The following is a 23185-nucleotide window of genomic DNA, read 5'->3' as shown; positions in this document are numbered from 1 at the left end:
AGGAAGGGAAAAGAAGAGAGTAGTTGTCCAGCGCAAAAATGGTTGGGGTTTATTTTAATTTAAAAAAACTTGAAATGAAAGTGGTTCTGCTTTAGACCATGGTGTAGGGAAGCTTCCAGTTAGCCCCATATAGGTTTGTTGCAGGAAGGCAACACCAGTAGTAAATCTACACCAAATAAAAACAACCCTTTTAAAGGCTAAAGAGACTGTTTCCTTTAGCTACAGGCATGTTTGAAACAGGTTTTGCAGTAAATTAGCATCATATATAGTATATAATTATTGTTGAAAGATAATTATTCTTTTACTTTAGTTGCTACCAAAACTGTAGGGATTCTATTAAGATATACTTAAAGTAGCATTTTTTTGCTCTCAGTGGTTAAAATTTTTGTTTTACTTTCTTGTGGACAACCACTAAGAAGTACTGTGAATAAGTAGCTGATGCAGAGGCCATTTCAATAACTTCATTATTTCAATATATTAAGCATGAGTTGAGCTTTCTTCATTACTATTATCCCAAAAGAGTGAGGTAGTTGATGCCAAAGATATTTGAGAACCATTATGTAAAGGTAATCATGGAGGAGAAACTTATTCTCAGTTAGCTCATTGTTTTTCTGTGTCATCTGTGTAATTTGACAAGTAGCCTACCCTCTCAACAGAGCTTGTCTGTCTGTTTGCAGGCAGTAGAGAGCATCAGGGCAGTCGTAGCACTGTGTGACTCGGCAGATGAGGAGCTTCGCCACGTCGCCATAGAAACCCTGCTCACATTTGGTGAGTGACGAAATGAATGAATGAATGAATGAACGAAAATCAAATGTTGCTAATTTTTTTTTTATTCAGGAGCTGTATTAAAAACACAAATGCCATGAAATATGCAAACACTGTAAATATGGATATATATGAATTGTGTACAGATTATGCTTTTATTTACCTGTCGTTCCGTCAGCATTAAGACATAAATCTTCTACTGAAACAAGAAAAGGAAGGCTACATTTTTTGCAAATTATGCCTTTTCAATTTTTTAAGTTTTAGATGAGTGTTCACACCACCCCTGTCTTTATTTTTCCCTTACATTGAACTCTTCTGACTACTTTTAGGTAAATCATTATTATCATTATTATTATTATAGCTTTCTCTTGTGTATTTCTGTCAGGTGAGGAGGGGCGGCTGGCGTACGAGCAGCTGGACACAGTGCCGGGGGAAATGATCCGTCTGGGCATGCGGCGGGGAAATGCCGTCACCACTGCCTTTTGAGCCATCGTGCCACTGAAAACCATCACAGACTACATCTCAGCCCGACATCTGAGGACAGCACTGCCCCCCCACCCCCCACCCCACCTCCCTGTCCCTGCTACACTCAACTCCACACACTGCACACCTCACAGGGCTGTTAATGACTGATCACTTTTATTGATCTGCTTTTTTTTGGCACAGACTTTGGGAATCACCACATAACATCACTGTTCTTACTTATACTGCCTCCTGAAAGGAATTGACACCAAACAAACATTCTTAACCACAAAGACACACAACCTAAACCCCTCCTGCACACTTTTACACCACTTAATTCCTCCATCATTTCCACACCCCCTTACTCCCCCTTTCTCCCTCTTCCCTGCTTTCTGAGCCAGGCAGACCGGTCTCATTAAGTTAACTGGATTGCACAAGTATGACTGGACAAAAAAGCCGCTGAAAGTTACTCCAAAGACTGTGGACACTATAATTTGATCAACGCATCCTCACATTAACTTTGTAAACAAGTTATCCACCACAGCACACACTTGTATCACTCACTCACTGATTAACTATCATCTCGATTGTTACAAAGTTGGTTGTGTTACATGCTATACTATGATCTTTGTATGATCACTGTTTATCACATGTTTTCGTTGGTGGTTTTGCGGCGCTTTCAGAAGATTTGCACTGTTGTAAGGCATGTAAATACGGCATATTTTACACAGCCAGTGTAATATATGTGCTTGTATTTAGAATATATTTTAAGTCCTGTTTTCTAGTACGTTCCATTTTTGAGTTCAGGGATTCTTGCACGGCTGAAAGATTTGCGCTTGATGGCAAGGGAGGCCCATAACTACATTGGAAACAGCTTCCGAGAGAAAGAAGTTTGGTTTGATAGTTTTAGTTTATGCTAAGCTAAGTTAAGCGAGTTGATAAAACAATAATGGTCTGCACTGTGCCCTCAGTTCCCGCACTCAGCAGTTTAAACCTGAGTTTTCTCATACTTGCAGTTGAACAAGTGCAATTTTTTGTACATATGTGACTCTTTTGCACCTAGCATTTGATAAAGTAAGCTTCGACCACCTGAGCCTTTGAAGTGGTCGAGCGGATAAGCTCCACAGATACTACACGCTTTTGTAAATGTATTTTTCCTAGCAGGTACAGAGCCAGTTGAGGGCAATAAATCTGGTTATGGATGGTGAACGTTCTCAGTTACTGTATAAAGAGGAGGATCCTGTGATTGTGTAAAGGTTTAGCCTCTGTTTAGGCTTGCACGTTCATGCAGTTTGTGAGCTTCTTGCAGGATGAGGTATTTTCTTTGAGAAGCTGCAGAATGAAGTGTTATGTTGGGTACGTCTTGGGTCTGTTTATTTCCCTGCATCCTAACTTTTATGTGGGAAAAGTGGCCGGAGTAAACGCCTAATTCCAACTTTTCTCATTGTAACTGTACTACTGAGTCTTGTGCTAGAGCACGGGGACAAAACTCACTTGTGATCACACATCTTATTTATTATTTACCCATTTATAATGCTAATATTCTTTGGAGCTGTACTGTAATTGTGCAAAAGGCATTGTTATATAAATGAGTTGTGTATTTATGTTCTTTTTGGAGCAGGTCTAGTATTTGAAATATTGTTTATGGGTTAAAAAAAAGGCCCCCATGTTGTATCCATGCAGATAATTTCGTACTTTAAGTAAATTGGAGTTTATTTTGAATGAATTGTTATAGATAAATTATTATTTTGGAGATCAGTTTGGTGGTATAATAGGTTTCTTATCCCTTAAAAGGTCCCAAAATAAAGGGACATTATATATTAGAAAATGTACTTTATTACTTAGAGGATTTACTATAACCAAAGGAAGAATTAATTTTTAAAAAGGTCTTTTAATAAGAGCTCATGACTCATTAAGCAGAATGTATTTTCAAAATAATATTTGCATTTGGCCAGAATACTCAGACTTGACTTTAGAAGCACAACTTTGAAATAAGACAAACCCATAATGTCAAACCGTGTTACATTTGGTTCTAACTGCACAGTCCAGAAGCCATATTGATTGAAAACAAGTGGTAATATTTTTATGAAATGTATTTTTCTTTTGTATTATAACCTGTAAATGTGTGAAGTTGTTACTAAAAGCTGAAGATGTTTTTTTCCCATACCGCCTTTTGAAAAACATGGTCCATATTTTAAATTTCTTTAGTTTTTTTCCATTATGTGAATATCATTACAGTATTTTGGTAAAGTATCTAATTCATCCATTCATTCAGTGTTTCTTCTTTTCATGATTGAGCTCATTTCTTTTTACAAACTTGCAGCAGACCAGTGTTAAGACAAGTTGAGTTATTGGCTGTTCGATCCCTCATCACTGCTAACTACAAGTAGTCAAAATGTGCACATGTACACATTTAGAGACCGGTTATAAAAATTACTCTTTATTCTTTGCTCAAATGACCTTTTTCAGTCTCTCTGGTCAAAAGCTTCTGTTCTGGTCCATCTAGTTGCATACTACTCTTCTCTGCTGTCAGTATTTCCTCTGCTCAACAGCTGCAATAAAGTTTATTTTTGCATAATTTAAACAAAATTGTGGATCTTTTATGTGTAACAAAGTCTTCCATTTCTGTCAAAATCAACCTGCGGGTGCAAATGTAGCTAAGTGGTTAAGTTGCACTCCAATATGGTGGGTGGTTTAGGTTTTCTCAATTTCTTTGGATTTACACTACTCATATTCAGCAGATAAAGATTTTCAAAGCTGCATACATGTACAGTAAGAGCCACAAAACACTAGAGTTCTTTGCAGAGGACTTAGGAGGAAGGAGAGCCTGGTCTGATAGGTTTTTAAAACATAGAACTTTGAGATAGGCCCAGCCCATCATCCAGGCTGAGATTGAGGGGAACATTGAGCTCAAAGGCTCCACAAGTTCAGGGGCAGAGAAGGCCCCAGACAGGGACTTTTCTCAAGGGCTCATGAGAATGAATGTTTGGTTTAATCTTACTGCTCTTATGTAATTTGAATCAGAACAAGCGACTGTTGTTTAAGAAAGTAAAATATTCCTCTCTGAAATGAAAATAATCTAGACATAACTTTTCATTTAATATATTTTAGAAATTTGATCAATTCCAAAAAAAAAAAAAAAAAAAAAAAAAAAAGTTGTGACCAAGAGTTCAAATTCTTTGTGATGCAACATTTCAGGGGTTTGACATTTCCCCCACACAATTTAAAAGACATGAGGAAACAAGATGTCTTTTTTAAAAAAGTGTTTATTTTACATGTTTTTTTTTATATACAAGTGTGCCACAAAAAGCACAAGTAAACCAAAACATCTGACAGTGAATGTCACTATCATTTGGAGCAAAACACTTTCTTTCACAGCTCACATTCAGATACGTCACAGTAAGAAAAGGACAGATATACAATGATTAACAATGGCTCCAGTCTACTCCAGTGTTCCAGCAGCTACAGTGACTGTAAGCAAACATGGACATCAGGACCCTGAAACTGAAGCAGGCTAATGGAATTCAGCCACCATTAATGAGCATCTCCACCTGTGCTTCAATTGCAGCGTTTTAAAAAAGTAGTCTGTGGAAAAAACCTGAACAAGAACGGACTACAAAAGCCAAAATCGTTACAAAATAATAAAACCAGCCCATTCTGTTAACGGCTTAAAAATCCAAACTTGGGGACATTTCGAAAACACTTGATCAGACAGTTACTGATAAGCCAAGTCAGTCAGTCAGTCAAATGGATAGTCATGTTTTACTGCTAAAGCACACTTGTGCTGACCTGTACAAGCAGCTTTAAGTCCCATCACAGAGAAAAAAATGTCCCTTAATCCTGATCTTCAGATGTTTCAGGTTGCTCATGGTCAAAGGGCTCTTCTTCCTCTGAATCACTTTGAATGTAATCAGAGTCCTTCTCATTCCGGGATGTCACTTCACTGTTTTCTTCATCATCGTCGTCATCATCATCACCACCATCATCATCATCCTCATCCTCATCCAGGGCAATATCCCTCAATTCTTCCAGATTGTCAGGGCTCTTCCCAGTCAGCCTCTGAAAGATGAAAAGATGGGAAAAGATCCATCAAGCTTAGCCACTGGTACAGAGCTCCTTTCAGTCTCTTAAAACTAAATAAGCATAACTACACAAACATGAGGAGCAAATGTTTTACCTCAATCATATCAGCCATGTACTGTACGTGTTGTGCCAGCTCCTGCAGCTCCTCATTTTCAAACTTGAGCTTTGATATCTGTTCGTCTTTTGCTTCAATGTTTTTGTGCAACTGTGGAAAAATATACTCGTCAGATGATGGGCAGCAAGCTCTTAAAGGAAAACAAAAGCAGAACTGTGGCACAAAGGGAGAGAAGAACCCAACTTTTGTCACAATAAAACTGCCCCAACACATTATAAACTTGATCTTTTAATTTGTTTTTGGGGTTTTTTTTTTAAGTAGTGAAATGACATGGGAAAAATTAAACTTATCAAATAATTTTTTCAGTTTAGTTTTATTTTTCAAAAAGATGAAAAAAAACAAACGTTTACTTTACATCAGGTGCACTTTACCTCAGGTTACTTTTAAAGTAAGTGCCACCTGAACTGGGGCCAGCTAAGGTTGACTCAGTCAGTGAGAGCGTGGGAACAGCTCAACTTACAGCTAAACATTACCCTTCTTAGTGATTAGTAACTCACCTTTTCGTTCTCCTGTAGAACATTGTACAAGGCCTTCCTCCGCTCCTCAGCCACCTCTTTCCAATACGTTGAAGGGGGAGCTTCTACAAAAGCAACAGAAATTTAAGCTCCAGTCAAAATAAAACAAACTCAGGTGTTTTTACAAAATGTTTAAGGATTCTCTTCCTACCTTTAACCATAAGCTCATATGCTTCATTGGACAGGTCATCTGCTGAACACTGAGTTTCTTCTGTTTGTGTGGATTTCACTTCTACCTTCACCCTCTTTGGACCTCTTGTTTGTTCTGCGCTCCACTGTTTCCGTTTGGCAATGGCCTTACCCATCTAAAGAGTGAAAGATGATTATAGCTCATCATTTTTGTATTTCTGGAAAAATGATTTACAAAGTTTGTTTTAAGAAAAGCCACATCATACCTGAGCTGACCTTCCCAAATCTGTGTTGACCGCTGAGGACTGGAGGACCTGCAGAGATTGCCTGGGAGGGCCCATTGCCTTTTGAGAGGGTGTGAAAAAGGTCTGGGGAACAAAGCAAAATGTAGACTTACAGCTCAGTAGATCATACATTTTAGGTGTAAGACAATAGAAGGAAAAAGCCTAGCCCTGTCCCACATGAGTCTCAAGTCCCATGGGAAACTACAACGACCCACGTTCTCATTCTCAAAGTCTATTCAGAGGGGCTTAGCATCATTTTGCACACTTTACTTTGGTTACACTGTCACCATGGGAGAAGGCATGAGTGAGAAGGCATGAGTGAGACAACACTGCTGACATGTGCGACAGGTCTACAGGTGTGGGAACAGCCGTGGGAAAGTTTCTCCTCCAGGCTCATTAGAGTAGCTTAACAGCTCAGTTTGTTAATATTTGGCCAAAGCAATACAAGACTGCTAGTGTGTTTCATTCCCGTAAAGAAGGCTGACCTTTGGGAGGAAATGCATTTACCTACTGGATAGAGAATCATTTTTAAAATTAAAGCACTTTAACACAAAAACAGTTAAGACACTTCATGATCTCTTTAACAAAAGCAGTGATACTGTTTCGAGGACATTACATGGGTTGAAAAAAATCATAGTGCTTTCAGCATCATATCAGAATAATGATTATTTTCTACTAAATACTGATATGTAAGCTTACTTCTATTTAAATAGGGATTCATCAACATCCTACTCAGACTTATTTCCAAACGTAAAAATCCAGACTTGATAAGAAGAACTCACATTGACTGGCTTCTCTAATCACTCTTCATATTAATTACACATGCTTTAAAAAACAGATTTCCCTTTTTGCCATCTAATGAAACCAAATGTTGAGATAATGGACATGTATTGTTGAACATACAGGGAGAAATGGCCTTGTGTGACGCATTCATCAACAAAACGATAGTGTACTTTTTTTTTTTGCATACATAAACCACTAAACCCTCGCCGCCTGGAATAGTGGGTGCACGGATAACACATAATTCATTAAAGAATATTTCACACCAGGGAACAATCAGGTACTCACCTTAATGTTCTCATTAGACCTCTGCTGGCTGTGTTTAAGCTTGGCACCGAAACTCATGTTCTTTTCTCAGACCTGGTGGGAAAACGATTGACATGATGTTATTTTTGTACGATAGGTCATGTTGTGATAAACTGTAGATGCTACATTATTACACGCGATGATAACATTCAGTATTGTGAAGCAGTGTCGTAATTTCAGCTTAAATGTGCCGCCAGCTTTGTATGGGAAGCTGAGGAACCTACCAAACGATCGAGTGTGTTGCTAACTAGTTATTTTACAGTTTGAGCTAACAGAAAGCCAACTTACTTACTGTTGTAGGGCCACACCTGGTTGTGAGGAAGCGTATATTCTCTTGAATAGATCTCGCGCCAGGAGCTTAAATACTCCCACTTGATCACGTGACAAAAGCGTCACTCACAAGAGAGGTTCTTCTTCTTCTTCTCTGGAGTTAATGGCGGATCGCAACCAGACCAACCAGACTAAAAAGGTGCATACAAATAATGTTGTAACATTTTGTAATTAAGTTTTTTTTTGTTCGTTTGTTTGTTTGTTTTTATTTTATATATGTGTATATATGTGCATGTGTATGTATATATATATATTTTTGTTTTCCTTAGAATTTCTTTAATTGTATTTGTGTGTCTTTGGAAATGGTTAAAAAACTCAATAAACATATTGTTTAAAAATAAAAAAGGTGCATACCAGTGTTGTACTTCAGGTAACATTCTACATCATGCAAACATGAAAACAAATAATCAGACAATAACCAAAAACTAATCAATTAGATAATATAAGTATATAATATTAACAGCTGAATAACTAATAATAATAATAATAATAATAATAATAATAATAATAATAATAATAATAGTAATAATAATGCCAATAGACAATAATAATAATAATAATAATAATAATAATAATAATAATAATAATAATAATACTACACACAAATAATAATACACACAAACAAATAAACAAAATTAATTAACTAATTAATTAAAATTAATAATTAATTGAATAACTACAGTAATTAAATTACCTGATGTAAACCTGTTTCTTTTAGATACACTAAAAGAGCCCTGTAGCATTCTCCCTTTCCTTCATTCCTCCCCAGAGTTCCCTTCAAACTCCAACCCCGCTCCAGTCTAAGCACTCTACGACGCAATCCCCTCCTCTGTATGTCATATTTTTTACACTTCATAACCACGTTTCACATTCTCCTCAACATTACGAACATCACAGTTCACCGACAAACATTTGGCCAGAAGTATAGAGTCGATTTCAGTCATGAATAACCCAATCTTAGTCTGGCAATTAACACCTCCTCTGTCCTATCCCTCCCTTTAAAATCGGTCACATCAATGGATTTCTGGATGCTGTAGAAGTGCCTACCTTTTGTATCCTTATCCCACTTTTTTCTGCCACTCATCTCTTACTGCCCTCCTTTTCAAAGACTTGGCCTCTCCTTTACCAAAGGCAACTTTCAGTATACTGTCATCATGTAATGTCCACAAGAAAGGTTTTGTGCTGGGTCAAGCTAAAAGGAAGTGGGGATGAAAATCCTGCAGCACAGACCATAAAGAACAGCTGGGAATACTCCAGGTTCCAGAGGAGAGGGTTTGGATGGTCTATGAACGCATGTGCCAAAGTATTTGGAATAGATAATGTTGAGTTTGCCCATCCCACTCCTGTCAGTAATATACCCCCGTGGCTTTACCCTGAGGTTAAAGTGGACATGAGTGTCCTAGAAATTAAGAGAGAATAGAGGATGAACAAGGTTGAAGTAAAAACAAGTGTGTATCTGAGGGGCAATTATTATAGTTACCTTAACATATATACAGATGGAGCACAAGTGGTTGTGTGGGAATTGGTGTATATACCAGAATTTGAAAGTAAGTTGTCTAAAAAGCTATCTGATCAGTTATCAGTGTACACAGCTGAAATGGTGGCAGTAATCATCAGTCTTCAGTAGGTGGAGGAGGTCAGACTAGGGTGGTGGTGTGCACAGATTCAGTAGCAGTTTTGGAAAGCATTCACACATCAAATACTATGTATGAGAAAATGTACTCATTGATATCCACCACAGTTTGCTTAGACTTCACAGGGGTGGTGTAGATGTACAGTTCTGTTGGGTGCCAGAACATGAGGGGGTGAAAGGAAATGAGGTTGCAGACAAATTAGCAACAGAGGGAGAAGCAGGAGGGATAAGAGCAGTCAGGAGGGCGCTCTATATTTTCCAATCGGACACAAGACTGATAGGAAGAATTTAATGAGGAATTTAAATGATAATGCACACTCTTGTACACTAGGTGGCGGTATGCACCTAAGAGCTGTTTGCGAGCCGCCATTAACCACAAAGAAGAAGAAGAAGAAGAAGAAAGAAGGCTTCGTGCTGATGTTTTTTTCCTCGTGCGGTCACATGTCAACACACGTCATATCTTTGTAGTTGACGGCGCAGCCATTTTGGGGAGGCTGTGGTTCGACGAGCTTGTGTGTGCCATTATTAGCTGCTCGAAAAACACACAAAGAAACCAAACGGAACATCGTTGGACGACACGCCGTTAAATATGGGCCCACCGGGAGACAGAACACGCACCACGTCGACTGAAAGAACGGAGGATTTCAGCTGGATTGTCGATTTATCTTGACATGGCATGCAGCAGGGCGAGTCGAAGGTTGTGACGACTGAAGAAAAGAAGAGAAAGAAAACAAGCTCAGCGAACACCTCGAAACTTCAGGCGTGGAAAGGGGAGATCGTGTTTAGCTAACGTGTATTTCGCAATTCAGCGTTCCTCGTTGGTTGGCTTATCGATTTCCAGGCCGATTTTTTGTTCATGTAGCTGTTGACAAGTTACGACTGAAGCGAGTTATATCGAGCTAAAAAAATGCTGAGCATAAGCAAAAAGAGCTAGTCAGTCAACCCTGCACAGCTATTGACTCTCACAGCACTGGCAGCCACATTAAACAGAGCAAGAAAATGTAAACAGGTGGAAAGATGACTGAACGCTAGCTAGCCAACCACACACAGGCCTAAATTAAGCCAATCAGTCAGAAGATAAGATGTAGCTTTACCGTCAGCTCACTACTAGTTAGTGTCGGAAGTGAATGCCTAGATTAGCTTGCTAGCTCACCGTAGCTAGTGTGCTAAAAATACGCCCACATCATGACTATCAGCAGTGGCAACACCGCAGGCCGCTGGCCGAGTGAGTGGCAGTAAGAGTTAAGGAAATGTCAAGGTACTTTCACTGTAGTCCTCGATGTTACCCGGTGCCAACATCTCCTGGCATCTGTATTTACCTGCCATGTTTGTCTGTATCCCCAATCTGTCTGTAACACGCACATAACGCAGCCTCTACAGAGAAACACACACAAATGACAGCCATGGATGAGGGACTTTGAAATGACCCAAACATTAGAATATATGTCCACTTGCTAGTCTCTGTACTTTCAATTTTTACTAGCAAAAAGAAATGGGCTTTTACAATAGCTACCATTTTTGTTAAGTTACACACACAGAACAAAGTTAGTAAAATTTCAGTTGCTCTTCATTTATATCTTGTATTCCCTTGTCGACGGCAGGTTGATAAAAGCTAAATTGGCTTAAAAATCATGTCTTAAAACATGGATTTCTGATTAAGTCATCAGGAGATGTAGTCTTAGCTCGTTGGTCATTCCCCTCCTCGACACTGCCCTCTTACAAAAATTAAAATGACTTAGTTTTGCCTCTGATTTGTTGACCTTTTCAGTTTGTAGTTAGTGGGTAATTCACAGATCTAGCCTAGAGTTGTTTGATGCGTTGTTTCTGCAAAGGGTAGCTAGCACCACCCCTGATCCACCTTTATAAATACAGAAGTAGAGAGTGTAGCCGAAAAATATTTTTGCACACGAGGAAGACACTACCATCAAAATCTAACCATGGGGGACCCAACTTCCCGAAGAAATCAGACAAGAAATCGACTTAGAGCTCAACTTCGGAAGAAAAGGGAATCTTTGGCCGACCAGTTTGACTTCAAGATTTATATAGCCTTCGTTTTCAAAGAAAAGGTTTGTCCGTAAAGTGGAATAGTTCATAACACACAACTTTAACCATACTTGTCCCTCGGCCCTCAGAAAAATTCCCAGTAGATTTTTATGAATTCAAATGTCTTATTCCTTACCAAAGCAAAATAATGATTCAATGTATGTTTGTGTCTGCACTTCGTTGTTACAGAAGAAGAAGTCTGCACTTTTTGAGGTCGCAGAGGTGGTGCCAGTGATGACCAACAATTATGAGGAAAACATCCTACGAGGTGTGCGGGATTCCAGCTACTCACTCGAGAGCTCAATAGAACTCCTGCAAAAAGATGTTGTGCAACTACACGCCCCCCGATACCAGTCGATGCGAAGGGTAAGCCAGTGCACTATATCGGGCTTGTTACAGAAAAGAGGTTCAACAAACTCAGAGTCTAACAGAGTCTACGTTGATTAACCCTCAGATGGGACAATCTTAAGTTTCTGGTTTCAGAACACCTGATTTTAGTTTGGTCAATCAACTCTGAGATGATTAATTTGGAGCATAGTGTGTGCACCACGACTATAAAAGGACAACATTATTTGGGCTTCTGTTACCTCTTTCTCTGAAACAGGAAACCCAAAGTGTCCCTCGTTTCAGGGTTAATAGACTCTGGGTTCAAACTGAACCTGCTTTGTGAAAGGGCCCCAGGAGTGCAAAACTTAACAGAAGTTACTGTCAAGCTGTGTTGTTTTTCTTACACTGTACCTTCTCTTATTCCTGAAGGATGTGATAGGCTGCACACAGGAGATGGACTTCATCCTTTGGCCACGCAACGACATTGAGAAGATTGTCTGTCTGCTTTTCTCCAGATGGAAGGGGGCTGATGATGAACCCTTTAGGCCTGTTCAGGTCAGGATGTGGCACTTAGTCAGACTTCACAGACTGTAAAAGCCTGTTTTTATTTTCAGCCTTAGGCCTACAGCTAATACTTATTCTTATTATGGCTGAATAGGTTAACCACTTTATAGATTAAGTAATGGATCAAGTGGATAAAAGGTTTATTTTCCAGAGCTGATTAATGGGATGTCATTAGATGTCTTGTCTGATAGACCAACAAAGCAAGAGATGATCAGTTTCCGATATCGTCACACAGAGAATTGCAGCATTATTTAAATGGTGGGGACAGTTTGATTCATTTAACTGAAGCCAGATTTAACCATCATACTTACATGCATACTTTATTAAGCAAGGAAAATAAACCGCACAATGTTAAGTCTCACATTTTCTACATATAGTTTGAATCAAGGTTGGCTATTGACTGAGTAATGGATAGTACAACATTGTAAATTATTATTATTGGACCAAATATTTCCTGCTTCGACTGAATTTTTAGAAGTGTACATAATACAAAAACAAGAATGTGAGTTGTCATACTTGCCTGTATGGTAAATTGTGGATATAACTAGTGCACTTGTTAGTTCAAGTATCTACTTTTGATTTACAGGCCAAGTTTGAATTTCATCATGGAGACTACGAGAAGCAGTGCTTGCATGCTCTGGGTCGTAAAGACAAGGCTGGAATGGTCATGAACAACCCAACTCAGTCTGTATTTCTCTTCATGGATAGACAGCACTTACAGGTGAGTCAGTCCACTGAAATCATTACTGATGGTACTGAAACCTCAATCTGTCTCGTAATACATTTGACCACAAATGTTCTTTGTGTTCTTCTTCCCCAGACTCCTAAAACCAAGGCCACAGTTTTCAAGTTGTGCAGCCTCTGCCTGTATTTGCCCCAGGACCAGCTGACCTGCTGGGGTGTGGGAGACATCGAGGATCACCTCCGCCCATACATGCCTGATTAGGGCTCCCTGCTTCACCCAGCTACATAGGGAAAAGCCCTTACTCTCCCTTCTGCCTAAGCCTTCAGAAGCAAATTGATGTACTCATCTTCACCCGTTTCCTTTTAAAAGATTTGAACTTGTGCTTGGATCTCTCCTTCTTTTGTTACCTACTCGTTCTCCCATCCCTGACCTGCAGTTGATTCAGTTCCCATCCTTGTTTTTTCCCCTCACACTCCCAATGTTCCTCCTCCTCTTTCTGCCATTTTTTGGATTGGTTCCCCCATTTTTTTTTTATTTTACCTCCTCTTCATTCCCTCCTACTCACTCATCTGTTTTTTTTTTTTATTTGAACCTGCACGAACATTGATTTTGAGTGGTTGGTTGTTCTCTTGGAGCCGCACTGTCAACAGCACCGGTCATTGAAGGAACTCTTTATGTTGCATCAAAACAGGAACAAACAACACACAGGTCTTCACGGTGGTTCTCTGATGGACGTGTTTTTATATCCTTGTTGTCATAAGAGAGGATTGTTAAAGCTTGTTGGTAATGTCAATGGAGTTTCTAGAACAACTTTACACAATCTTTTGACCAAGGACAGGTGTGAATAGGCGTTAAAACACCTGTATAAGCAAAGAAAACAAGATGAACAATATTTGTCAAATCATATGGTGTAGGTATGGCTTCTTATAAACCGCCTTAGTTTTTTTGCTGGACTTTTAAAAAATGTTTTGGTGTCATTTGCTTTCCTCTGAAACATGCTAGGCAGGCCTTTGCTAAAATCTTGAGTGACTTGAAAGGCATTGTGCACAAAGTTGAGACGTGTTGGTTAGATGTTGAAGGTCACGGTCACCATTCAAGCCGCTCATGCACCATTCATTTAAGCTACTGAAATCTGATGTTTTATGTTTTGTTTTGTTCGGGATGTGGGTTGGTGAGAAGCTGAAATGGTGACATTAATGTTTAACAAACCTAACCAAAGTTGATGTAAGCTAACTGATTTTTCTTTAATTTGACCTACTAAAATGAAGATAATTTGCTGCCATGCTCATAAATTAAAATTGGATTTTGCTGGCTTTTTTTTTGTCAAATGAGGTACATATAGTTTTGCTCCTTGTTGATTCAGTGTGTTCAGTTTAAAGGATAAGGCGTGTAACTTCTGGGTTTTTTCTGTTGATTCTCAAATCAATACTGCTGAGCATATCCCAATACAGTGCAAATTCTGAAAGCATCTGTTGTCCATTTGTTTTATTGCATGTGCATGATACAGTACCAGCGATACAGTAGTTACATCATATTGAGCACAATGATACTGCCATTAGTACTTCTTTATAACTTGACAAATATGTAACAATGGCACATGTCAACATTTTTTGTTCAAAATCTAGAGTTTGACAAACTATTTACAGGCAGAGGTAAGTTTACAGCTTTACAGCTTACACTTTAAATCCATTGTTTTGACAGTACACATTCATGATATGTGATTTACAGACAGGCACTGACGGGAGACAGTTTAGCTGCCGCCAAGGTGTTTAGTGTGTCTTCCTTGTGCTATGATCTTCCCTGTGACCTTGTTGGTGAGGTCTACAGATGCAAACGCTAGCGTTCGTCCTTGTTTCAGAACCTGAGCTGTGATCAGTACGTCCTCTCCCATCTTGGCAGCGTTCATGTATCTGTAAGACATTGACATTTGCTCCCAGTCATTTTGAAGTTTCTGGAGTTAATCTTCAAGCCAATCTGGTTAACATATTGAAGGTGAGGGGCCAAAGTCATTGGTAATAAAAACAATGGAATGTGAAATGAAGTTCCTTTTCATTTTAAGATCAGCTGACACCACATGGGTTACCCTTGTAATGAATGGGTTTCTTGAATGTTAACCTTTCTTTATCTAAGCCTGGAATGGGGACTGTAGATTATGTTGGAAAAAATAGCTCAGAATTTTCTTATCTGGCTTCCATGGGGGCTAAATTCTATGACTTAAAAACTGATTTCAGAATAGGGACTCAGTATGTACAGTTAACCAATCAAAGGACAACAAATATCTCTCTTCACTGGCTTCCACTTTACCGTGGAAAATCTCTCCTCGCTGGCTTCCAGTGGCAGCTTGAATCAAATTCAAAGCTCTTCTTCTGGCCTACAAAACTGACAAAAAACGGCTCTTGCCTACCTGGAATCCCTCATCCAGATCTACACTCCCTCTCGCCCACTACGCTCTGCCTGTGAAAGACACCTGGTGCACCCAGCCCAGCATGGCTCCAAATCTCTAGCTAGAGTCTTCTCCTCTGTTGCTCCCAACTGGTGGAATGAATTTCCTAACTCCTTACGATCCGCAGAGTCCCTTTCTACTTCTAAGAGATGTCTGAAGACTCAAGTTTTCAGGGAACACTTAGGCACTTAACCTGACCCTTCTCTTTTTCCTCAGGGGTAGAATAAATCAGAAGGTCTAAAACCCAGCTCTTATTGAATCTTCAGCACTGAATATTGAATGTTGAACAATATTGTTGACTTGAATTATTTGTTGTGATTAGCTGGGCTACATTATCTTTAAAAAAACAACAACAACCTGGCACTTCTACTGGCACTAGATGGCAGAACCTGTGGCCAATCAATTTGAAGCACTTTGTCGCACTTACTAAGATTTTTCTTCCAGTCTAAATTCGTGCTTGTGTTGTACGACGCTTTGGACAGAAGCGTCTGCTAAATGAAATTGTAGAAATATAATAATACATATAAATCTATCTATAGAAGTTATAACTGAAATATCGAGACATTTGTGGTTGTACGTTTTGGGAATCTGTAAAAGGTTGAGACACATTTCACAAAACGGTGTTTGATATGATGATTGCAATTTCTGATTACATCTGTAGCTCAAAAGTCCACTGCATATGGGCATACCAGAGTTTATTATGAATCGGACTCACGTGATGTTCATATCCACACTGACTCCCGGAGCCCCTCTCTCGGTGTTCATGATAGCTACCGTGGAGATGACATCCACCAGGGTGGCTGTCATTCCGCCGTGTAGCGTCCCTCCCCGGTTGGTGTGCTCCTCTCCTACTTGCATCTCACACACCAGATTACCTGGGCTTGCAGACAAAATTTTCACCTGAGGGAAAAACACGTGCAAATATTTGAGATAGTCTGAGCTGAGGAACTGTGTTCAAGTTATACACAAAAATAAAATAAAAATATATATATGATCTCTCACATATGACGCATATATTCACCTTGCTAAGGACTTTGTCGAAGCCTGGAGTATCTAACATCGCTTTCATTAATTGTTTTAACGAATTTAAAGGCATAGAACCCATGTTTAACTCAAATGAATGTGGTCAAAGTCAAACTTGTGTTTACGTCTAACCGGAAGCTGTTGCGTTCTTATATCCGTCCGGGTTAAACTAAGAGCTAATCTAGTAGCTGAACCGATTTCCACTCACCTTTCAGACCTGAACGTTTTATGCACATAAATTCAAAGTATGTGATATAAACCTTTAATAACCTATACGTTTTGTATGGAGTTGTTCATTTGTGATAATAAACAAAGTATTATTCTGGAATTTGTTGTAGTCATAGACTGTAAATAAAGTTGTAGTTCTCAAGTTCACCCGGAACCCTATTGCTGGTACACGTTTTATGACTTGCTGAGTAAAAGAAACATGGGATAACAAACAGTAGCATTCAGCTCTAGTTTTACTTGTTCGGTAAATAAAAAGTGTGACAGGAAAACATGGCCTCTACATACGACTTGGACAAACCGTCAGTTTCTAATGTGGAAGAAAACAGAACCCGTCTCTGCGAAGAGTTTGCTGCAATAACTGGGACAGACAGCGCTGTGGCTCAGTGCTACCTGGCTGAGAATGAGTGGGAGATGGAGGTACAGAACAGACACCAACTCATTTTTAACCGTTTTAACACCATATTTCGGTGACAAAGACAGCTTGTAATCATAGACTGTATAAAATAATATTATTAAATAACGCTTGTAATGCGTTAGAGTGATAATGGGTGGCTGAAGTGACATGACACTCTTACTGTCACAGAAGGTAGGCGAAACAGGAGAGGTTATACTGTTTACATACACACTGTGTGCACGGGATTAGGAGTGTATCTTCCATCTTTGGATGCAGTCAGGGATATTAATATATTGAAGCTGTTTGTCATGGTGCCTTATACTCAGTGGTGGACAAAGAACACAGCTTCACTACTTAAGTCAAAGTATAGATCCTCCAGGTCAAATATTACTCAAATACAAGTGAAAGTTTCTCTGTCAAATTATTACTTGAGTTAAAGAACTGAAGTACTTGATTTTAAAAATATTTAAATATTCAAAGTATTTCTTAAAAAATCTCTAAAAGTTTTATTTTTACAAAGCATGGGTGCAGTCAAGAATACATAGGAAAACATTCTGTTACATTATGTTTATTTAGAAAAAAATACTTGAAATCTCTAAAACTATACCATGAAATAAAACAGCAACTAAGTTACTCCAAGCACAGACAACTTAGTTTGAAATGTTCATCAGGAATGAAACAAACGTTATGTAGCTCAACACACTTTCTCAGGTTGGACAGTGATTTTTTGTGTTTGGGCAGAGTGGGAAACAGGGAGAGCATTTCAAACGATACGTATCATTCTTCATTTCAAAAACCTCTAACACAGTTCTGAAGATATGACCATGGGTGCTCAAGTTGAAAATTATAGCCATCATTACCACCTCGACATGAACTGCCAGATCTGAGTGAAATTTGCTCTGTGTTTGATATACAGGGACAGCTAAACCACTGAGACAAACAGAACTACACAAACATATTTTACTGTCTTAGGGATCAGATTTCAGAAAAGAGAAGGAAATTCATGAGCTGACTTCAAAGCAAAAGTAGTGAGTAACTAGAGCACTGATAGAAATGTAGTGGAGTAAAAGTAATACGTTCCCCAAAAAATAATACTCAAGTAAAGTACAGACACTCAAAAAATGTACTTTTAAATTTACTGTTACTGTCCATTATAATGTCATACAGTAGGATATGGTCCACAGTTATTTTATGCCAGAGAGGTGTTTGAGTGTATTGTATTGCTTCTTCATTATGTTTTCTGCTTGAAAGAAACCTTCTTATTACACCAAACCAAAAGTGGTCAAATTAAGTGAATGTAAATCCTTAGTTTGGGTTAAAGATTCCCCAAACATTTCCATACTACTTCTCAACTGTTTTTTTTATTGTGTCATGGGCATGTCATGTAGTATCCCTGATTAAAGGATTAAAAAATACCCATATTATTGACTGTTGCATTGGGTTTAAATTGATGTGCTTGGTGATCAAGGTAATGTTAAAGGAACATTTTGGATAATCCAGAGCTTTCAGAGAAGTCCCAAATCCCTATATTGGCTTTGTGTAAAATTGAAAGACTTCTCTTTTTACTTACAGCTTGTTTGAACAAAATTTGAGGTAGAAGTTTGAGGCTGCTGGCACAATTTTGAAGCTAGTTTTGTGCACATATGTTCTATGCCAGGCCTTCAGTCAATGATGAAATAAAAAAGGTATCATTGTAAGGCCCTTATGTTTTAAAACCTGTTATGGATGGCATGAAAATCATCAGTCAGAAGGCTGAGGCTTATCTTAACATTTAATTGTCTTTCAGAGAGCTTTGAACTCATTCTTTGAGGCTGACTTGGAGAAAGTGTTTGAAGAAGATTTAATAGAGAGTGAGCCTGGTCCCAACACAAAGAAGCAAAAGGTGGAGGAGAGACCTCCAGAAGAATGGTAAGCTTACTGTCTACCCCTTTTAAGGCACATGTTAACTGTAGTGACTCTGATTAGCTTTAAACCCTCTAACACAGTGAATTATCTCTGAAAACTTCCAGTATAGATTTGACTGAAGACAGTTCAGCCTCTGCACATAAAACATCAGAAGAAGATGAAAGCAAACTATCACTGATCTCCTGGAACGTGGATGGACTTGATACAGACAACCTTGCAGAACGTGCCAGAGGCCTGTGCTCCTTCTTGGTCTTGTAAGCTTGTGTCTATACTCCTACTTTTTTGGCACCACTTGATGTCTCATTTATGGATCATATTTCAAACAGAATTCAATTTTAACCTTACATTAAACTCTGTTGCTATAAGAGGACAGCTGCAGAGTAGTGCTGCTAAAGATACAATAGTCTGCTCCAGAGGTTATAAGACGGTGATTCTTCTCTTCATGTAGATATACTCCAGATGTGGTGTTTCTCCAGGAGCTCATTCCACCTTATGTCCAGTACTTGAAGAAACGAGCTGTCAGCTACCTCATTATTGAAGGTATGGTATGTTCAAAATGCCTTTTTTAAAGACTCCTTTATGACCAGTTACAGTAGGAAAAGCTGCCTCATTTCAGCCTCCAGGTATTGTTCACACTGGCTCACTGTTATGCAGTCAAGGTTTGAATTTAAATAGCACCCAGCTATGACTGTTAAAAGAAATACATTTGCTTTGGTCTGCTCTCATCATAATGTCTGTTGTGTTATGTCATTGTTCTAACAAAGTATTGTGAGATAAGCTGTGGCTAAGTTTAGCAGATTAACCTATCCTCCCTCTCCACCTTTCCTCTTCCTGATCAGGTGGTGAAGATGGTTACTTCACAGGCATGATGCTGAAGAAGTCTCGAGTCAAGTTAATAGAGAGTGAGATTGTTGCTTACCCCACCACTCAAATGATGAGGAATCTGCTCGTAGCTCAGGTTTGTGCTCAGATAGCTGTCCATATTACCTGTATCATTGCTACAAATTAATGTCACCTTTTTAAGCACCTTTTTTGTTTACTTTTTTTTTCCTCATTGAAATCAGGTAACTTTCAAAGACCAGAAACTTTGCCTGATGACGTCCCACTTAGAGAGCTGTAAAGGCCAAGCGGCAGAGCGGATGAAACAGCTGCGAGTGGTGATGCAGAGGATGAGAGAAGCGCGTGATGATGTTACAGTTCTATTTGGAGGGGACACAAACCTTCGAGACGCTGAGGTTGTTCCTTTGTCTTTGCTTATTGTGTGACTATAATCGTGCAATTTTTAATGTCTCAAAATCCCAAATAATGTCAGCAATACACTACATGTCTACGCCTATACATTACCTCTTTGTCTCAGGTGGTGAAGGTTGGTCTGCCCCCAAGTGTCTGTGACTTGTGGGAGCGTCTGGGGAAGCAGGAGCACTGCCGCTACACTTGGGACACCAAAGCCAACAGCAACAAGTCTGTTCCCTACGTCAGTCGTTGTCGTTTCGACCGAGTCTATCTCCGCCCGGCTACAAAGGTCGGCGTCCCCTGCATTGCCCCTGACCACATGGCCCTAGTGGGACTGGAGAAGCTGGACTGTGGACGCTACACGAGTGATCACTGGGGAATCTACTGTAGCTTCTCTTTGGGGTAGAAATGCACAAGCTGAAACATACCAGTCCCACTGTCTTAAATGAAGCTGGTCTTGTCTTTTTGGTGTGTTTTATAGCTGCAGTGCAAACCTGCTGTAAGGGCAAAGTGCTGACCACACTTATACGTTCTCTGTGAAAGATGTCTCGACCTCATATCTGAGGTTGGTTATCTGTACATTTTATACAGTGATTTGATTTGTTCTTATCTTCTAATGTGCCTCCTGTTGGGATCTTGGCCCAACATTTTTTTCCTGTATGTAAAATAATTAAATAAAAAGTAGAATGCACCAATAAATATTCAACTGAAGGAGTTTGCAGTGTTGTGATATTTTACAGTTGAGCCTTAAAGTTAATTATTGACCTTTGTAACAGCAGATCCCAACAACAACAACAACAACAATCACCTCACAAGGTTCAGACAACACAAAGTTTCAGGTTTTCTGACCCGTCCCATCTGTGTTTGCTTCAAGTTGAGTTTGAAGAATCATGAGCTCGGTAGGACATCATTCTCTCAACACTACAGTCATTCACAGATAGTTTGTGTTCTAAATACAATACTAGACAGACAGCAGTGGAATACATTATTAATCATATGGATTATAATATTAGTGCACTAGTGGAGAGATGCTCAAGTGAGGGGGTGACACACAATCAAGCGTTCAAAGCAGTTAGAGGTTTTGTTTTATCACTCAAAAGGACCTTTGGTAGTGCCCAGGAAGTAAACTAGCACCTTTCCAGCAACCAGTTCCAACTTCCATACTGTGATCTATACCCACGCTTGAATTGGAGAACCTTCTAGTTCCCTAGCCAAGTCCCTACAGACTGCCCCAATTAATGGATGCAAGTGAATGATGCAAGAACAAAACTAGACACAGTGTAAATGTCACAACAATGATATTACTAAAGCATTAAAAGCAATGTTTTAATTTTAGACTATTATTTACAATATTTAACAGGATTGTTTGAGGATCCTCATATAGCAGTGTCTCTGCATAATAGTATTGACCACTATCTGGATCTGTCCACTAGAGGGCACAACTGAGTTGAATTGGGGGTAAAGCAAATGTGACCTTTTTCTGACACTCAGATTTATGATGTACAATAAAAATAAAATACTGAATGGTCACTATGAATTCAGTTTTACATTAGACACTACATCACTTTAGCTTAAGCTATAAACCAATATGAAGCTACAGCCCAACAACAAAACCCAAAGAAAAGAATATATGGTGGATTTTTTTAATATGATGTTTTTATTTGCAGCTTATTGAAGCCTCTGAAATAGTTTGCACCTTGTTGTTGATGGATGACACTGTATGACCAATTTTGCATTGTTAAATTTGAAGTGCAGAACATGTGATAATGTGATGTGAAACATACAGTATGCGTGTTTCAAAGTTGAAAACATTCTTTGTACGTATACGAAAAAGTGGTATTGTAACATTTTACGTGTGATCACATCTCCATGTTTGATCCCATATGGAAAACATGGGAGATTCATGTGTTTTTTTTCTTCTAGCATTGGGTAATACATAGGAATGAAGCCTCTGTTACTGTCAAAGGAATCCCTCATGGAGCCCATAGCCAACTCTCCAGAATAATATCTTGCCCAGTTTGGTAGAAAGTAGATTCTCACAACACTATATAAATAAAACAAATGTTTAGAGACCAAATAGAGTTTGGGTAGGTTAGTGGGTGTTATGTTTTATATTTGTGGTGAATATTTTTGTAAATAAATAGCCTATATGTGTGTGTCCTCTAAGAACTGAATGTGTGAGTATGACTGTGGAAATGGAAGCCATTTTTGCAGCAGATAATGTTGTTGATTCATTTGAGCTGTGTCATTGAGTTATCCAACACCTTTAACTGGGTCATACGACAACAAGCTCAACCGGATGCAACCACATTGTTATGATGTACATTCTTGATTTGAATGTCTGATGTAAGAACTAACCCATTAAGATCATAGCAATGTTGAGTCTCCACCCTAAACCAGATGTAACTCTTCCTCCTCACAGTCTCTGCCAAACTTCTGTCAACACATCTCCCTCTCTGAACAGCACCCTTCAGCAGAGTATGTTTTCATGTATTGCTAGGCGGGCAGACAGCTCAGTTTTTACAGCACCGAGTGAGGAAGAGGAGCTGACCTTAGGAGAGGACACAGATGTGACTCTTCCCTTGGAGCAGGCGTCATCAGAACAAACCCCCACCCCCTTCGCTCTCTGATTCCTGATTAGCAAAGGACACATTAGGTCTATCCAGCTCTGATGAGTTCACCTAGAACCTAAAACACTACAAATGTCTTCTTTGTCCTCTGAGTAAGATCATTTGTGCCATACAGGTTTAAGAATACAAAATTTAACCAACTACCTAAAATCTTTAAAATGTTTTTTGTTGATTTCTCTGATTGGATGAGACAGATTCAAGCTGGATCTTCACTTTTGTTTGCACTTGGAAAAAAAAAAATCTGCATTAACATGAATTTTGCCACTTGCAACTTTCCAAAGCCTAATATGATGTCTCAAAATGTCTTG

The 23185-nt window shown here is 39.0% G+C and overlaps 5 protein-coding genes across 7 annotated transcripts in view; 3 read left to right on the top strand and 2 right to left on the bottom strand.

Moving 5' to 3' along the window:
• The window catches only part of ripor2 (RHO family interacting cell polarization regulator 2), a 69988-nt gene extending 66183 nt beyond the window's left edge, over window positions 1–3805 (top strand). For both annotated transcript variants that reach the window (XM_034705200.1, XM_034705201.1), the window contains exons 21-22: window positions 678–768; window positions 1151–3805. In XM_034705200.1, coding sequence (XP_034561091.1) covers window positions 678–768; window positions 1151–1251 — 192 coding nt within the window. In that variant the 3' untranslated portion in view covers window positions 1252–3805. The remainder of the gene's footprint in view (window positions 1–677; window positions 769–1150) is intronic.
• A 678-nt stretch (window positions 3806–4483) lies between these two features.
• gmnn (geminin DNA replication inhibitor) lies at window positions 4484–7839 on the bottom strand. Of its 2 annotated transcripts, none has more exons than XM_034704858.1 (7): window positions 7732–7839; window positions 7422–7493; window positions 6336–6437; window positions 6092–6245; window positions 5923–6005; window positions 5405–5515; window positions 4484–5286 (listed from the first exon to the last, which is right to left on the bottom strand). In XM_034704858.1, the coding sequence occupies exons 2-7, from the start codon at window positions 7476–7478 to the stop codon at window positions 5062–5064; spliced, it is 732 nt and encodes a 243-aa protein (XP_034560749.1). In that variant the 5' UTR covers window positions 7479–7493; window positions 7732–7839; the 3' UTR covers window positions 4484–5061. The 2 variants fall into 2 exon arrangements, with proteins under 2 accessions (XP_034560749.1, XP_034560747.1); XM_034704856.1 differs by having other exon boundaries at window positions 7728–7834.
• A 1933-nt stretch (window positions 7840–9772) lies between these two features.
• Window positions 9773–14489, top strand: c16h6orf62 (chromosome 16 C6orf62 homolog). Its single transcript, XM_034705656.1, has 5 exons — window positions 9773–11468; window positions 11635–11811; window positions 12202–12327; window positions 12923–13057; window positions 13157–14489. The coding sequence occupies exons 1-5, from the start codon at window positions 11340–11342 to the stop codon at window positions 13280–13282; spliced, it is 693 nt and encodes a 230-aa protein (XP_034561547.1). The 5' UTR covers window positions 9773–11339; the 3' UTR covers window positions 13283–14489.
• Window positions 14490–16650, bottom strand: acot13 (acyl-CoA thioesterase 13). The gene is made up of 3 exons (XM_034705658.1): window positions 16486–16650; window positions 16180–16364; window positions 14490–14931 (listed from the first exon to the last, which is right to left on the bottom strand). Exons 1-3 carry the CDS (start codon window positions 16567–16569, stop codon window positions 14772–14774), a joined length of 429 nt encoding a protein of 142 aa, XP_034561549.1. The 5' UTR covers window positions 16570–16650; the 3' UTR covers window positions 14490–14771.
• Window positions 16651–16859: 209 nt separating this feature from the next.
• tdp2b (tyrosyl-DNA phosphodiesterase 2b) lies at window positions 16860–20959 on the top strand. The gene is made up of 7 exons (XM_034705655.1): window positions 16860–17132; window positions 18896–19017; window positions 19119–19268; window positions 19463–19554; window positions 19854–19972; window positions 20079–20249; window positions 20372–20959. The coding sequence occupies exons 1-7, from the start codon at window positions 16986–16988 to the stop codon at window positions 20651–20653; spliced, it is 1083 nt and encodes a 360-aa protein (XP_034561546.1). The 5' UTR covers window positions 16860–16985; the 3' UTR covers window positions 20654–20959.
• Window positions 20960–23185: the final 2226 nt, after the last annotated feature.

This window comes from Notolabrus celidotus, chromosome 16 (genome assembly GCF_009762535.1).
Source record: "Notolabrus celidotus isolate fNotCel1 chromosome 16, fNotCel1.pri, whole genome shotgun sequence".
NCBI lineage: Eukaryota > Metazoa > Chordata > Actinopteri > Labriformes > Labridae > Notolabrus > Notolabrus celidotus.
The sequence above is the reverse complement of the archived record's forward strand: the minus strand, read 5'-3'. Positions and strand labels throughout refer to the sequence as shown.